The following is a 17,144-nucleotide window of genomic DNA, read 5'->3' as shown; positions in this document are numbered from 1 at the left end:
GAAAACAGAAAATAGGCCATTTGTGACCACTAACACTGGAGGATATACAAGGTATTTCCTCATGCTGGTATGCAAGGTCAATATTTACTTCACAAAAAAACTTCATGGTAGCGTACCATGCTTCGTAAAGTATGAATACTACCAGCCTCACTCACAACTTCCAAAAATATAAATACTACTCCACAGAGTCCCAAAATATAAATTTTAAATGTTATAAAAAATAGATTTATCTGCTTATATACATAGACTACCTCCAGGAGGACAAAATAGAAATTAATAAAATTAGTGTCTATGGTTGACTCCAGAGAGAGGAAATGAGGAATAAGGGTAGAAAGAAGATTTGCTTTTTGCCATCACCCATTTAAACCCCATCAACTCACCAGACACATATATCATCTTTTTTTTCAAACATTATCTTTTCAAAACATAAAACAGTTTCAAGTGATATACCTGGGAATGACCTAATAATTTGTCAAAGAGTTTTTTAACTCTTCATTATTATCAATCATTTATTTAAAAAATCCAAATTGGACCATGCAGAATCCAGAAATAATAAAAATTTTAAAAGGAATTGGGGAGTGAGGAAGAAAAGAAATAAAACAGATGGCCAAATGAAACAGATACTTCTGTGAAACAGCATTGGGAAAGAAAAAGAAAGCAGGACAAAACACACCCGAGCCTCAGAACTAAACTACAATTAAATGAGAGATGGAGGTGAGATAAAGGGGTAAGATGACAGAGCCAGATGAGTGTTCTCTAGGCTTTTCCATGGCTTTAACAAGGGCAAAGCAAAATCTCCACTAGGAAGTGTACAGAAGGGCTGGAAGGATACCCTCAGGCCTGCAGGGTCAAGTCACTTCCTATGCTAGGCAAGTTAAATGAGGTAATAGAAGTTATCCAAATATTTCATCCAAATTACCCAAACTGTATCCAAATTATCATGACTGTGGAACCATCCCAGCTCTAGGAGGGAGAGGTTACAAAGCCATAAGCCTAAGGATGCTTTGGGAGCTTCAGGCCTCCCTGGGCCCTCACTGTGGAGACTAACAAAGAAAAGAGTGGTGCTTCCTGCAGCAGGAAGCCAATCCTGCAGGATTCAAATTACTGGAATAGCAAATAGTTGGGAACTGATTTACAGTTCTAAAAAGTAAATTGCAGTAATTCAAAGTATGCATTAATTTAGTATGAGACTAAATCTCCAGGAGGAGTTTTTGTAGCATAAAGATAATGGAGAAGACGGAAACACTCTCAAGTAGTTTAGAAGTATTCTCAGTCATTTGACACGCACCCATTTATTTCCAACTAATCAATCTTATCTATTCATCAGAGAAGTGCAGAAAAAACTACACTCTAAAAGCTACCTGCCAATATTTTGTTAACAACATTTGACAACAAAACTTAGGTTAACCGTTTTGACCAAAGGCTCTACAATTTCACCTTTAACTTCCTTTGGTCAGACGACATTAGATTCCAGTCATTTCTCTCCACTTAGGTGCCTATTTCCTTTACAAGACAATCTGAGAAAAAGAATCTATTTACCACTTGTTTAATAAAAGCAGAGACAACAAATATACTTAGTTTTTTCTGCTATCTCTTTTTTGCACCTTATCAAGTGGTTCCAATTAGGCCTCTTTGCCTATGCATTTATTCATAAAATGTGTGCCCTCACCAAGCTTACAATCTCATTTCATTCTGTTCAACAAACAGGAAACAGATACTGAATCAGTGCCAAACACTGTGCTAAGCACTAAAAAAAGCAAGAATAAATAAAATCCAAAGTCTGCCCTCAAGGTACCCACAATCTAGAAGGAGATATACGGAGATAACACATACCTAAAATAAGCCATGTAGAAATAGTGAATTCAAACATAGGAAGTGATTAACTTTCGGAAGTACAATCAAGGAACTGTGAGGTGAATCCTGAGCCATTTTGAAAGACGATGAACATCAGGTTAACAGGATGAAGAACATTCCAGGCGCAGGAAATAACAGAACACGAACAGGCACAAGAGACGTGAAACATGGGCTAATAAGCGGTATTGCTAAAACATAAAATACGTGTGGTGGGGAGTGGGAGAAGCGAGCGATTCGACTGTAGAGTGGATGGTGGTCAGCTCCTGATTGACCTTGCTCACATTTGACCTTATCCTGTAGAGAGAAAAGTATGAAAAATTTTGATAGATCACTGTGAATACAGAGCAAGGATGGGGTTACCGATCTTTACGCAGAATAACAAGAGGTCAACAATGAGGACAACCTTAAACTCCCTAAAGGACTGGGCAGTCAGGAGTTTGTTGACCTTAGGGGAAGCCCTTTGAGTACAGACAGGGGAATAGAAACCACAGCAAAGAGTTAAAGAAAGAAATAAGTGAAGACAGTGAGATAGACCATGGATTTGAGAAGCTTAGATGAAAGAGAAGAGATGGGACAGTTGAGACGAAAAACCACGTGTTTAGAGAGAGAGTTGTTATATCTTGTTTTTTTTTAAAAAAAAAACACAAAAGAGAAATTTACAGGCTGAGCCTGGGGCTTGGGTGGTGGTGGAGGAGGTCAACAACTAACAAAACACGTCTGAGGAGGAAAATCTGCTGAGTAGCTTCAAAGGGTCTCTTAGGATGACTTTCTCAAATTTTGCAAGTTTTTTTTTTTTTAAAGCCCATTTAACTTGTGCTTTGTGGACTCCTAACCTCATCCCCAGAAAGCTTCCTTTTCAAAAGACCCCACTATACCCAAACCCTGCCAGGGTCTTTGACATTTTAGGTAGCTGGGACTTTGTTTTCTAAATCTTTCTGATCTTCAACATAAGTGTCCCCCAATAAAACTCTGGAAAGTATATGTGTGTGTTATACATTTTCCCTCTAGGAAAAATTAAATAATGAATGAATAAAGGCCTATTGATAAGCTTTTTTTAAAATAAATAACTGCTTTAAAAAATACAAGTATTATACACTCTGAATTTTTAAAAATGTCCAGTTGAAAATAAGCAAAAACCCTGTAATCTCATGTAGTTTCCATGTAGATTACTTTCCCTTTTTATTAGCTCAGCTAAGCATGTAAATAAGTGTTACCAAAAGTTTTTCACATCTGAAGCATGTTTGGAGTCACAGCCGTACTAGAAAGGTTTGGTCGACAGATTTAGCAAGTAGATTAAGCCTGAGGATGCACTTTATGGTGTATATTTTTCCATGCTATGTAGATATATCTTTTTTACACAAAGATTAATTTATTTTTAGATATATAGTTTTATAACCTGCCTTTTCGCTAAATAGCTCATGAAAAGCTTTCTATGTCAATAACTATATATCTACATAATCGTTTTTAAGGTTTGTACAGTGTTCCATTAACAAGCTTTTGCAGCTGAAGTCATTCATGACAGCTGTCTCTCCCATAAAAATGCTTCAGGGACGTTGTCCAGGCCAATAGAATTAGACTAGCCAGTCTTCTTCTGAATGGCACTTCTAATTGCATTTATCATAAAGTACATATACCTGTAATTCCACCTCAGTCATCTCCCCTGAGCGTTATGTAATATACCTAAGAGGATGCTTTCTTGGGATGAAAAGTAAGGAAAATTAACTCTAATAACTTTCAAAACTATTCTGTGGAGTTACAGTTCCCCAATTCACAAACTTACTCTAAGCATTCCAAGTGCGAACCTTGAGCGTAGCTGATAAATCCATTATCATAACACACCAGGCCACCAGGATTTCACACCCTACTTTGACCCACCCTATTTCTCAAAGCCTCTTCCTCAACTGAATACTAAACTAAATCCAAGTGTAATAATGTGGCACATCAACTTTTCTCAGTAGAAGATTTTTTTAAAAGTCCAACACTGCCAAATGACATGAGAATTCAGACTCCTGGGCATTCCTTGAATCACGCTATTAGTCGGGCCCTGCTACCCCCTTTTCTTATCACAGCACCTGTTTCTCCTTAAAAGCACCACAGACACTAAAACATCTAAGTCAAATTCTTTATTTCATTATATCAGTGACACCAAAGATGTCTAAATCATGACGCTACATTATTAGTGAGTGCGGCCTCACAGCTGTCTGTATTTTCTACTAAGAACGGTATTACACACGATGCACATTTGACATTAAACAAAGAGACAGTTTTCTCATCAACAAGTGCAAAACAGTAAGTATGACTGACTCTCACACTTGTAGTCTACTGTATGTAAACAAAGTACTTGACATTTCTGGCCCAAATGTACTAGCCCAAGAATTTTATGATTTTCATAAGAAAGTACCTTATTTGAGAGGAAAAAAATTGAGAAAATACTTCTATTTAGACTGAAGTACCTCTTTGTGTGAAAATATTTCCAAGCACTGCTTTCTTGATTTCCATGGCTTCTCACCGTCCAGAAAGCAGGCATCTATATCCCTATTAAATTAGGCACTCTGAACTATAGAAAAGTACTTTCCATACACTTAGAGCGATCACGACAACAACCACAGTTTAACATCCGCTACCCTTACTTCAATAGCTTCCAAGGAGAGTTCCACCCTCAGCCCGCCCCAACTCCTTCACAAACAAATTTGCAGCCACTCCTACCTTTCTATGCAGCCCAGATGCGACTGGAAAAATCTCAAGGCTTTAATGTTGCGCTTCCTCAAAATTCAGGAGTAGACACGCTTTCTCTTGAATCGATGTTCCCCATAAGTCAAGTGTCCCCAAACTGAGATTAACAATCATTTTAAAGCCTCGTAATTTTCCACAACCATCCTGATACTGACAAACTGACACTTATCTTTATTTACAGGACATGAAATTGACGTGACTTGCTCAGGTTTCTGCGGCCCCACCAGCATGCTAAGTCATACCTTCTGTATCCCTAATCTGTTGAGCCATGCTGTCTTTACTAAAAAAGGAATATTTTAAGTCAACTGTATACAGCATCACGCACAAGTCACAGAAATACACCTTATCAAAATATATGAAAACCATCACAGCCAAAATACCTCCTGTAACCACATAAAGTAACTTTTGAATCACAAAACTAAGCAGCAGGACTGACTGGTCTAGTGACCAAAGCGGAAAAAATTATTCTCGATTTTTCCTCCCCCCCCAAAAAGCAACAAATATTAGTTTCTTCAATGGATTAGTTTTCATCAGAAGAAAATTATATATGCATGCTATTTTTCAGCTGTTGAATACACAAGTTTAAGGTCATTACACAGCTGTTTACAGATTACCCCATTATCTCTGCTCGTGTCACCTACTGAAGTTATCAAGTTAAAGCAAGGCCTCATTAGGAACAGACTGTTAGCTCATCACTCTGCAGGCTTCTAGAGTTTACAAACCACTCTGGTTAATAACTAGGGATTACCAGAATGTTAACCAGCCACAGAGAGTCTGCAAAAGTTTACAGGTCATAAAAAAAAAATTGAGTAGTCCCTCCCACATTTAGTATTCAGGCGGTATTACCTGGTGGTAATAAGTGCTGGTTCTAGAACTAAACTGCCTGCATATAAATCATGACTGACCACTTCTCTGTGTGACTGTGGGCAAGTTACTGCAGCTCTGTCTCCATTGCCTCATCTGTAAAAAGAGGTAACAGATAGCCCCTAACTCCTAGCTCATAGGGTTGCTGAAGAGTGAATGGAGACAATAAGGGTAAAAAGTGGTCAGCACAGCACCTAGGACATAGAAAGCACTTAATAAATATCAGCTGATTATTACTTCTGCTGCTACTGCCACTCCTATTACTACTACCATCACCAGCCCGTGAGCACGGCAGCATGAATGGAGGGCTGGGGGACTTACTTGAAATTTTTGTTACATAGATTTAATCTAATTTTTTTGGTCCTGGGACAATGCTAATTAATACCAATTAATGATTTGGGCAATAAAACTGTCTGACATTTATAATGTCATTCCTCCTTAACTGGATGGTTTTCTCCTCTCCTTTCCAGCTGTCTAAATTTAATACATCCTTCAACACCCTACTCAGAATATGCTTTGGAGGTATACTTTTCAGATACTTCCTGCCATAATACTGTTTCCTTTGAGCTGAGCTCATGGTAGCTATTGACTAAAATATTCAATGAGCGATTAATCAATACATATTGGCATGACATCTTTTCATTTTGTCCCATATACTAGTATCAGTAGTTAAGTAACTCATGTGTAGTGATGTGCTTTTCATGTGTCTATGTCTTGTGTCCTTAGACTGTATAGCCCTTGAGGGTAAGGACCACATCATAATGCTTCTTTGTATCCATCACGAACGTACTTTGCACGTAACTGGCACCCAGGCAATGTGCTAGCCAGCCCTGGTGGTCTAGTGATTAAGATTAGGCTCTCTCACTGCTGCAACGCAGGTTTGTCTCCTGGTCAGGGGTCATACCACCCATCTGTCGGTTGTCACACTGTGGTGGCTGTGTGTTGCCGTGATGCCGTAGTACACAGTCACGGGAATTTCAGATACCAGCAGGGTCACCCATGGTGGACAGGTTTCAGCAAAGCTTCCAGAGCAAGACAGACTAGGAAGAAGGAACCTGGCCACCCACTTCTGAAAAAATTGGCCACAAAACCCCTATGAATAGCAGCGGAGCATTGTCTGATACAGCACCAGGAGGAGAGAGGATGGTGCAGAAAGACCAAGCAGGGTTCTGCTCTGCTGTGCACAGGGCCGCTAGGAGTCAGAAGTTCCTCAACGGCACTAAAAACAAATGTGCTAATCAATGTGTTTTCTAATCACTTCTGATTGTGCCTATCGAATTATTTTATAAAACATGAAAAGCAGTTTTATTAATAAACCCTGAGATCAGAGTACTTATGCACAAAAATCCTTCACAGCTACCACTGAAATACATAATTATGTCTATCTCTCCAAGGGGATTCCAAAAATAACAGATGACAATGATAGAGCAATGAATCAGTGGCAGAGTCAGAAATACCTGCTACCTAGCACAAGCTAAGTTCTTTCGCAAAGACTACAGCCACAATAGACTCAATACTGAATATGAGTTTTGTATACATACTATACCTTATATTCCATATGCAAGAGTTAATAATTTATGCCATACTTCAGAACAATAGGCACTGTTTAGTAACTAAAGATGAATATATGTGCACTGCTTGTGAGAACGCAAAATGGTACACCTGCTGTGGAAAACAGTTCCTCAAACGTTAAACATAGAATTCCCATATGCTCCAGCAATCCCACTTCAGGGTGTAGACCAAAAGAACTGAAATCAGGGACTTGAATAGATATTTATACACCAACGTTCATAGCAGCATAATTCGCAATAGTCAAAAGATGGAAACAACCCCAATATCCCTGGATAAATGAATGAATAAACAAAATGTGGTGTGTACATAGAATGGAGTATTATTCAGCTTTGAAAAGGAAAGAAATTCTGACACATGCTATAACATGGATGAACACTGAAGACATAATGCTAAATGAAATAAGCCAGACAGAAAACAGCAAATACTGTATGATTCCACTTTATGAGGTATACAGAGTAGTCAAATTCAGAGAAAGTAGAATGTAGAAAGTAGAATGACGGTTGCCAGCAGCTGGAGAGAATAGGGAATGGGGAGTTATTGATTAATGGGTACAACAGTTTCAGTTTGGGAACATGAAAAGTTCTGGAGATAGATGGTTGCACAGCAATGTGAATGTACTTAATGCCACTAAGCTGTACACTTAAAAATGGTTAAAATGGTACATTTTATGATATATATATTTTACCACAATAAAAATATTTCAAAAAATGAAGGAATAAATAAAATATATGCTATATAAAAAAAAAGATGACTGTAGTTCCAAGTCCAAAGTTTCTGGTTCTCACTCTCTCAGCACACTTATCAAATTAATGCCAACAATTCACTTAAAGATCTTAAACAGTGAGGGACAAATGGCTACGTCACAATAAATGCATTTTGTGGAAGATCTGATTTACGATGTATAGTCTTCATTTATTTTTTCCTTGGCTCCTTTACTGATGTTCACGTGGAGATATGTCACTAATGGATAAGGGACTACAAAGAGCTAATATTTAAATTACAATCTCCAGAGGGTACTTGCCTTTACAAAACTTATGCCTTATTAATAGTGCCTATGAGAAAATATGATCCTTGTATAGAGTCACAATCAGGGTTTAATAATTTAGACTTGTTTTCAACATTTTAAGTGTTGCAATTCTTCCTGAAATTCTTTGCTCATTTAACTATGAACTAAATAATAATACCATGATTATAAATATAATAAAAATATTCTCAAAAAAGAAGTCTCTTTATTGAGAGAATGTTATCTGTCAATTAGAACTTAGTATCTGAGAGATTCATTGCATTAAATTATTCTTTTAAAATAAAATGTTATAAAGATATGTGTAAGCATGAGAGGGTAGGAAAAATGCTCAAGTTAATGGTTTCCTGAAAAATTGGCTCTCTTTTAAGAGTACCTAGTACAGTCAAGACTAATCACTAGAGAATTTATTTGCAGATTTGCCTACTCACTAAAACTTATTTGTAACCCCAAAATCAATAACTGCAGCACTTTCACAGTCATTTGCAGATACTCAAAGAGCAACAAAAAATTTGAGTTGCCCGACATGCACATTTCTAGCTGGGACAGAACAAGGCAGCACTCTGCCTTCTTGTTTCAGCTCATACTGTAAATAAGTGTCCTTTTCCTGATCTATTTTGGGCCATGGTTTTCATATTTTTGTATTTTGTTGTGATTTCAGTATTGAAATGGCCCCCAGGTGTAGTGCTGAAGTGCTGTCTAATGTTCCTAAGCACAAGAAGACTGTGATGTACCTTAGGGAGAAAATACAGTTAGATAAGGCTTATATAGTGCTATTCACTATGAATTCAAAGTTAACGAATCAACAATATATAGTGAATAATTAATAAGAAACACATATAAAACAAGGTTATGTACTGATCAGTTGATGGAAATGTCGTGACCAGAGGCTGGCAGGAACCTAAGCCTGTATTTTCCATAGGAGCAATGGTTCCATATTCACTCATTCAGTTTTTATGGCAACTTTACATAAGTACCATGACTAACAAGAATCGACTATATTTTGTTAAAGAAGACAATTCTGAAGGAAAAAGAATAACCAATATAACAGAAAAGAGAGCCCAGAAACAGGCCCATGTAAATATGACAGGAAGTGGCAGAGAGATCAGTATGAAAAGGTTAAACTATTTAATAACTGGTCCCAGGACAAGTGAATATCAATTTGAGAAAAATGAAAGCGAATCCTCATTTCACGACATAGAAAAACTCAACTCCAGATAAAATTAAAAGGCAAACTTTACTCCTTTGAGAGAAAATAGTTATTTTTTCTAATAGGAGAAAAGCTCTAAGATCTTGATTTAGGGAAATATTTCATAATCAAAACATAAACAAAACTTGGGGCTGGCCCCGTGGCCGAGTGGTTAAGTTCGCGCGCTCCACTGCAGGCGGCCCAGTGTTTCATTGGTTCGAATCCTGGGCGCGGACATGGCACTGCTCATCAGACCACGCTGAGGCAGCGTCCCACATGCCACAACTAGAAGAACCCACAACGAAGAATACACAACTATGTACCGGGGGGGTTTGGGGAGAAAAAGGAAAAAATAAAATCTTTAAAAAAAAAAAAATAAATAAACAAAACTCATGAAGGAAAAGTTGACCAGTAAAATGAAAAACTTTTGATCATCAAAAGACATTAAACATGTAAAAGGACAAGCCAGAAATTGGAATACGATAATTGCAACACATGTAACCAATTTGGAGAACACCTAAAGACAGTAAGAAAATGGTGAACAATCCAAATAGAAAAATGGACAAAAGACATGAACAAGCATTTATCAGAAGATAAAATTCATATGACAAATATATGTAAAAGATGTTCAATACTCAGAAACAAAAATTAAAGTCTTGATAAAATATCATTTGTAAAAATTAGCAAGACTTAAAAACTCACAATCCTAAGTGTTGGAGAAAATATGGGAGAGTGAGAACTCTTCTATTGCTGGTGGGAGTACAAACACCTCGGCAAACAATCTATCACTGTCTAGTGAAGTTGAATATGCACATACTCCGTGATACAGCACTTCTACTTCTCAGTGTAAACTCTCTAGGAACTTGTACACGTGCACCAGGAGACAAGCAAAAGAATGTCCACAACAGTACTGTCTGAAGTTACAAAAATCCTGGTGAAAAAAGGCCCTTATATCCAAGAACAGGCAATTGGATAAAACTGCATTATATTCATAAAATAAAATGGTACACAGCAATGGAAATTAACAATTGACAAATTCGCTATGACTGCTTGCTTCCTCAGCAACATGAATAACACTTAAAAATAATGTTGAATGGATAAAATAACTAATTATAAGAATATATACAGTACAATTCCATTTACACAAAATTTAAAAACATAGAAAATGAGTCATTGTTTAGGGTCACATACATATGTGGTAAAAACTGTATAGGAAAGTCAGAGAATAATAAAGAGGATTGTGGCATCCTTGGAGAGTGGGAGTACAATCAGGGAGAGGCACACAGGCAAAAACAGAACTCTTCATTCCCTCCTCAAACCTGCTCCTCCTCCACCAGTCCCCACCTCCAGTCATATTTGATTTCTCTCTTCCTCTCACATGCCCATGTAATCAATCAGCAAGACCAACCAACAGTGCCTTTAAAACACCCCAACTCTGCCCAGTTCTTTCCATCTCCATTACCGTACCCTGGTTCAAGCCTCCATCAACCTCTTACTAGGACTGCTGCAATGATTTCCTCCCCGGTGTCTCATGACTACAATTCCTTCTCCACAATGTAGCCAAGCAATCTTTCCAAAATTTAAGTCAAATCACGTCCTTCAAGCTCTCCAATGGCTTCCCTTCACACTTGGAATAAAATCCAATCTCTTCATCAGTCTTCAGGGCTTCATTGACTTTGTTCTCTGCTTACCTCCCTAACGTTGCCTCCTCTCACCCTTTTCCTAGCCCACCAGGCTTCAGCTAGCATGGCTTTCCACTTCTGAAACCTGCCGAGCTGATTGCCCCTCTTAAGGCATTCACAGGAAGGCCCTTTTCCTCGCTCTTGGTTTAGCTGGCTTCATCTCAGCATTTAAACCTTAAATAAATTTAAATACAAATGTTACCTTCTCAGTGAGGCTGCCTCTGATCGCCCCATCAAAAATTGCACGGCTGCCACCGTCACCCACTTATCACTTCACCCGCTTTCATTCTTGACAGCACTTAGCATGATCTGTTCGTTCGTGCCTGTTTGAGGTCTCTCTCCACCAGAACCGAAGTCCCACAAAAGCAGGGATTTGTGAGTCCAGTTCAGTGTTACATGGAGCAGTGTCTGCCACATGGCAACAAATATTTGGTGGATGAATGAAAAAGTGAATTTTACTTTGAATAAACAGGAAGTGATATCTTCTATCAGTGAAATAAAAATCAAGTACATCAATGAGGAGTATGACAGAATGGGAAGTGAAATTTTGAAAAATCACTGGAAAAGCATTAGTCTAAGAAGAATTTTAGTTTAAATAATCCTTTCCCAACAGTACTAATAATAGATCACATTTCTAAGGACGATTAATGAATTATTAGTGAGAGTTTCACACAGCCACGGAGTCCTGAGTTTTGGAAGTGTCATCTGTTTAAATCTCCTGTTTTTAGAAGAGCACTGTGATTGAGAGCATGGAATTCAGTTTGGCCTGAGTGCAATCACAAATCTGCACTGAAATTTGAACAAGTTACTAACCTCTCTGGGCTGGCTTTCTCGTTCGTAAAATGGAGCTATTAATAGCTATCTCAGAATCATTGTGAAGATTAAATGAAATAAAGCTTTTAAAGCATCTAGTTTTGCCTTGCTTATAGTACATGACCAATAAATTGTAGACATTATTATGAAAGCTGAGAGTAGAAAAGTCCAGACAAATGGGAGAGCTTATTTGAGTCAAATACCAACCAAACACCCTCTGCCTCTAACAGAGGTGAACTAATTAAATAGAATGTACCGAGAACGTACACAAGGACTAAATCCTTTCCCCTCCAAAAAGAAGACAAACGTACACAAAGGTAATACCTAAGTATGGACAAAGCACTTTCAGGACACCGAGGGAGTGGGTCTGTCCTCACTAAGGTCGGCCACACATAAAACTGAGTCTTAAAAGAGCCACACGAATTCCCCAGATGAGAAATAAGGGGAAAAGCACATGTCAAGGCGCAAGTAAGGGAAAGTGTGGCTGGTGTGGATGTGTGGGAGGAGGGCTGGAAGAAGATGGGCTGGCAGGACCAGATGGTAAGCTCTAAGGTCCTCGGTTTGAAAGTTTGCACTTCATTCTTCAGGCAAGGGGGCGATGAAGGGGAAAAAGCTTAACTTGCTAATTTGTTACCATCCTTCTAAAGAAGGCAAAACACCTTCATGACTTTAAACACCATATAGGTCCACTATCCGTTAGTCTAAAATGGAAAATAAATCTTAAGCCTGAATTCTTGAAACCACGAGCAATTTGCTTATTAACAATGATTGACATGGATCCTACTCTTAGCGCTTTTCATTACTTCGATGACCAGTTATGCCAATCATTGCTATGATAACAGCAGACAAAATCTACCGTTTACCATGTACCTTACACAGTGTTGTTTTACATGTGTTATCTCATTCAATTCTCACAACATCCTTATGAGGAGTCCTATTATTAACCCCATTTTACAGATGGGAAAACTAAAGCAAAGAGAGGTTACGGTCAGACAGCTCTAGTGAGTGAGAGAGACAGGATTCAAATCTAGGCTGCCTGACTCCAAAGCCCTAAAGTTAAACCAATTTGCTGAACTGACACTGCTCAGTTCATTTATATCATTTGCTCAAAACTTATGTGTACCTACTATAATTTAAAGCCTCATGCTAGGTCAGTGAGTCTCAAATTTTACTGAACGGAAGAATTACCTAAGCAGATTCCTAGATTCTGATTCAGTAAGTCTAGGGTGGAATTTTCAAAACCTGACATTTTAACCATAAATTCAGTCAAATTCTGATTCACTTGGTTTCTAAACTATACTCTGATAAAGCCTGTGTTAGGTGTTCGATCCTAGAGATTGGGGGACACTTGAGCCTCCTGTCCTCTATGAGTTTACAATCTAAAAGGGGTAAAAAACAAGGTACACAAATAATATAAAACAATACAGGACAAGTGATGTAGACAATACAGGCAAGAAAGACCTCAGGAAGAGGGCTCATCTGTAATGAAATGAAGATGAGTAGGATTTCACAAAGAAAGAGAACACATTTCCCAGACTTTCAAGAATAATGTTATATACAAAGGAAGGTACAATGAGTAAATAGCTTGGCAGGAACAGAGGATTTGCATTTAGGAATGGAAAAACAATGTCCAAAAAAAAGTAGAGGCTGTACAATGCCAATGTCCACCTCAACAGTATGGGCTTTATTCAGCGCTGGCCCTGGAAGCTGCTAATGGTTTTTGAGGAGGGAAATGATAAATTATAGCAACACTCTTTGGAAGAATACTCCGATAAAGCTATGCAAGATCCAGTAGAATGAGAATAACAGGCAATGGGAATAGTTAGGCTGTTAGCATTCTAATCTCAAAGAAAGGAAGTCAGAACAGGGTAGTGGAAAAGATGAAAAAGGGCGGAATGGTAACCCAATAACTAATTGCACGTAGGGCAAAGGCAACAATCACAGCTAAATGATTTCTGCACCTCCTAAATCCAAATTGTATCACTATCAGTTTCACCTTACTTTTTAGAACTTTTTCTTATATAGCTAACTAGGCCCAAAATATATAAACAGTTCACTTATTTTAAACACAACCCACGAATAAAAGGTCAGTAAATAGGCCTCTGAGTAGCCAAAATACATGTCACATAGCTCATACACTAAAAAAAAAAGTATTACATATATGATATATATAATATATAGCATAATATATATTATATATATGTGAAAAAACATTATTCAGAGCTACACGATCTCATTTTACACAAAATTCCAACAAATGTAAGCATCTAATTTCCAAACCCACAGCAGTTTGGAAGCAAAAATTAGAAGGGGAAAAGAGCCTGCTATAGGTGGACATACTTAAAGAGTCTGAGATTCAAGAGAAGAAACGAAAACTATAAAAAAGCACACACAATCACTCAGGGTAAATTCTCCACGACTGTTTATTGACAGGTACACATGATTCCCAGAAAAATGAAATTAATGAGAATCTTCCTTAATGTTCCAAACAGCTACCACAAAGAGAAAACATGTAAACATTCATTAAAGCTAAATATTTTAAAACAAATATTTACCTCATTAAAAGATAATTTTTCAAGGATGGCTGATACATGCCAACATAGCCCCTCTCATCAGTAACCAAGATATAGTCAACAGATAGTTAAATGTAAGAAAGATATTTTATAATACACAGTTTGAAGATGATAAGGATGTTTTTATAAGGCATCTAATCAAGAATGTGGCCTCACAGATGAAGTTTAACTTGGGCAATTCTTTCTTGATGGTTGTGCATTTGAATTCCATGTTCCAAATAACATGAAGGCATTCTCCACAAAAAATAACACTAGTGAACGGGTCTTAAATACATACCGTATAAATTTACCTACTGAAATCTGCAACATCATTTGACACTCAACATCCTGGAACAATAGGCTATGTGACAAATTTTAAAAGGACTTTAAACACAGCAACACATGAAGCCCTCTCACTTTGTTTACCAATACTCATTAATGTTCATTATAATACTATTCATATAAGGACCTCACTTATTTTATAAATAGATGAAAACATCATTTTTGTGGGGAGAATTAAGATGTTAACTAACTCAAAGTCTTGCTCAAGTTTATGACTAAGTTTAAAATATATACTAAAGCCATGAACCTATACCTATAATCATGCAGAAAAATGTTACCATGTGTTAATTACTGGAATAAGAAGAGTTAGGTTTCAGATTGACTTTTTTTTAAATAGCATAAAAGCAAATCACTGTATATTTACAAGACTAACATTAAAATTACCTTAGCTATGTTGTAGGGGTAAATCAACTAAATGGAACTAGGCCTCTCATATTTCAGACAGAGCAAAGGATAGAGAGAATTAAAGCACATACTTATTTCAAAAATTTCATTAAATGATCAGGCATTAGGATTACGGTACAAAACACCAGTCAAATATGCTACATGTTATAACTATGTAAACAAATGAAGCAGTCAATTGCACCTGGTTGGCGTCCTCTTCCTTCCCCCCGACCCTCCATCTCCTTACCATCATCCTTGCTTTCCAGAAGCAAACATGAGGACACACTGAAGCCAAAGAAACGTGCCTTGGAGATGGTGTTTTTCAAACTTCACCTTGTGACCCATAAATCAATTTAGTGGGTTTCGGTCAGAAGTTTTTAATGAAAGAGAGTGGAGTATAATAGAAATTATCAGAATGCATCACATATAATAAGAGTAAACACTGCTTTGTGAAACGTTTTGTTCATCGGTACCTTTGTACTAGATCATGATGTAAAATGTACTTTTTGCTACGGGGCATGATGGGAAAAAAAAATTTGAAAGCTCCTACCCTAGAACGTTTTCATTAGTCCTCATCACCTACACATAATCTCTCCTCAAGATGGACTCTGGACACCAAGTGAAGAGCTCCAGGGCCCGTAAAAAGAACTAGGAGATGCCTTAGCAAAGGCTGTACTCGGACCTGAAAGGATTGCTAACTTCCCCAAACAACAGCCCTAGGCAGTGCCGACAAGCTCCTGTAGCTTAGCAACCTTGAGAGTAGAGCTCCTCCTTCCTCCACTACTGTAAGCAGTTCAACTCTTCCAACCAACTTTCCTTAACTACAACTGCTAGAATCACTGTGTCCCAATCACTCACGTCAGCAATTCCCAGCAGTCTTCCTAGGAGAGGACCTAGAACTCCGTACTCCCCATTCTCAACACAGACCCGTACATTCCCGACTCCTCACACATCCCAGGACAGGGTACCCTCTTCCCAGGCCCCAGTTTATCCCAATCCCCTCATTCTCAGGGTCTTCCAACTTGGGGGCAAAACGATTCTCCCTAAAGCCCTTATTAAAATACCATCTCCTCTGATCAGCCCCTGGAAGGAGCAGGCCTAGTGTCCCAGGAACCTGCGAACACTCCTTTCCCCTCCCTAGGGACACGTCCTCTATTTTCTTTTTTTTTTTTTTTTTTTTTTTTGGTTCAGTGGGTCAGACAAGTTGCCTGTTTCCCCAGCAGCCCCGGACTCATCTCCGGTTCCCATCAGCCAGGGACGTCCTCCCATCCCCCCGCCCCTGGGGCACAGGGAGAAGCCTGGATTCTCCCAGGAACCGGCTCCCCCCATGCCCTGCTCCAACCCGGGGCCAAACTCCCCCTCGCAGCCCAGGGCCCTCCCCGCTCCGCCAGCCCGGGTCAGGCCCAGCCTCCCGCCAGCCCCCGGCAGGTGTCGCCTCCCTCCCCGTGGCCCAGGTGGGCCCCGTCCCGCTCCGAGTTCTTCCCGACGTCTCCTCACACGGCACCCCAGCAGGAGCTGCCCTCCGCGCCTCGGCTCCGGGGCGGAGCGCCTCGGGCCTCGAGAAGCCGGCGGAGCCGGCAGGCCGGGCTCCACTCACCCCTCAGCCCGGGAGGCGGGGAGCTGCTGCGGCGGCTCCTCGGGCTGCGCCTCGCCTCCCCCCTCCCGGCCACCGCCGTGGCCGCCGCTCAGCCTCGGGCCTGGTCCCGGCCGCCCCGGCCCGGCTCCGCTTCACCTCGGCCCCCACTCCGGCCGCTGGAGCCCGCTGTCCTGCATTGACCCGGAAGCAGCTTTTGCGGCCCAACAACAACACGTGACCCTGCCGCACGTGTTACGTCCGCTGCGTGGATGGGGGGGGGCGCGCAGGAGGAGCGGGTCCTCCCCAACCAAGCCCAGGTTGCCATGGCGACAGGGATGCGTGTGCTGGCCTGGTTATCACTAGAAACACACCTCATCTGCTCTTTCTCTTGCCTGTCATTTGAAAGGACACTCCCAGGTGCAAAGGAGGAGTCCAAATTGTCACATCAGAATGAAATAGGGGCAGATCAGAGCAGAGCCTGGACAGCTGAGAGGCTGCTGCCTTACAGAAAGGAGCATTGAGCTGAACATTTCCAGACTTACCTGGAATTTTATCCTGTCTC

General features: G+C 39.6%; 1 protein-coding gene across 1 annotated transcript in view; it reads right to left on the bottom strand.

The window, feature by feature from the left end:
• The window catches only part of TECTA (tectorin alpha), a 154,499-nt gene extending 137,776 nt beyond the window's left edge, over nt 1-16,723 (bottom strand). The window contains exons 1-2 of the mRNA XM_046685526.1: nt 16,604-16,723; nt 15,254-15,339 (exon numbers count right to left, since the gene is read on the bottom strand). Coding sequence (XP_046541482.1) covers nt 15,254-15,259 — 6 coding nt within the window. The 5' untranslated portion in view covers nt 15,260-15,339; nt 16,604-16,723. The remainder of the gene's footprint in view (nt 1-15,253; nt 15,340-16,603) is intronic.
• Nucleotides 16,724-17,144: the final 421 nt, after the last annotated feature.

The sequence above is a fragment of the Equus quagga genome, chromosome 14 (assembly GCF_021613505.1).
Source record: "Equus quagga isolate Etosha38 chromosome 14, UCLA_HA_Equagga_1.0, whole genome shotgun sequence".
NCBI classification, from domain to species: domain Eukaryota; kingdom Metazoa; phylum Chordata; class Mammalia; order Perissodactyla; family Equidae; genus Equus; species Equus quagga.
This window is presented reverse-complemented; position numbering and strand designations above follow the sequence as displayed.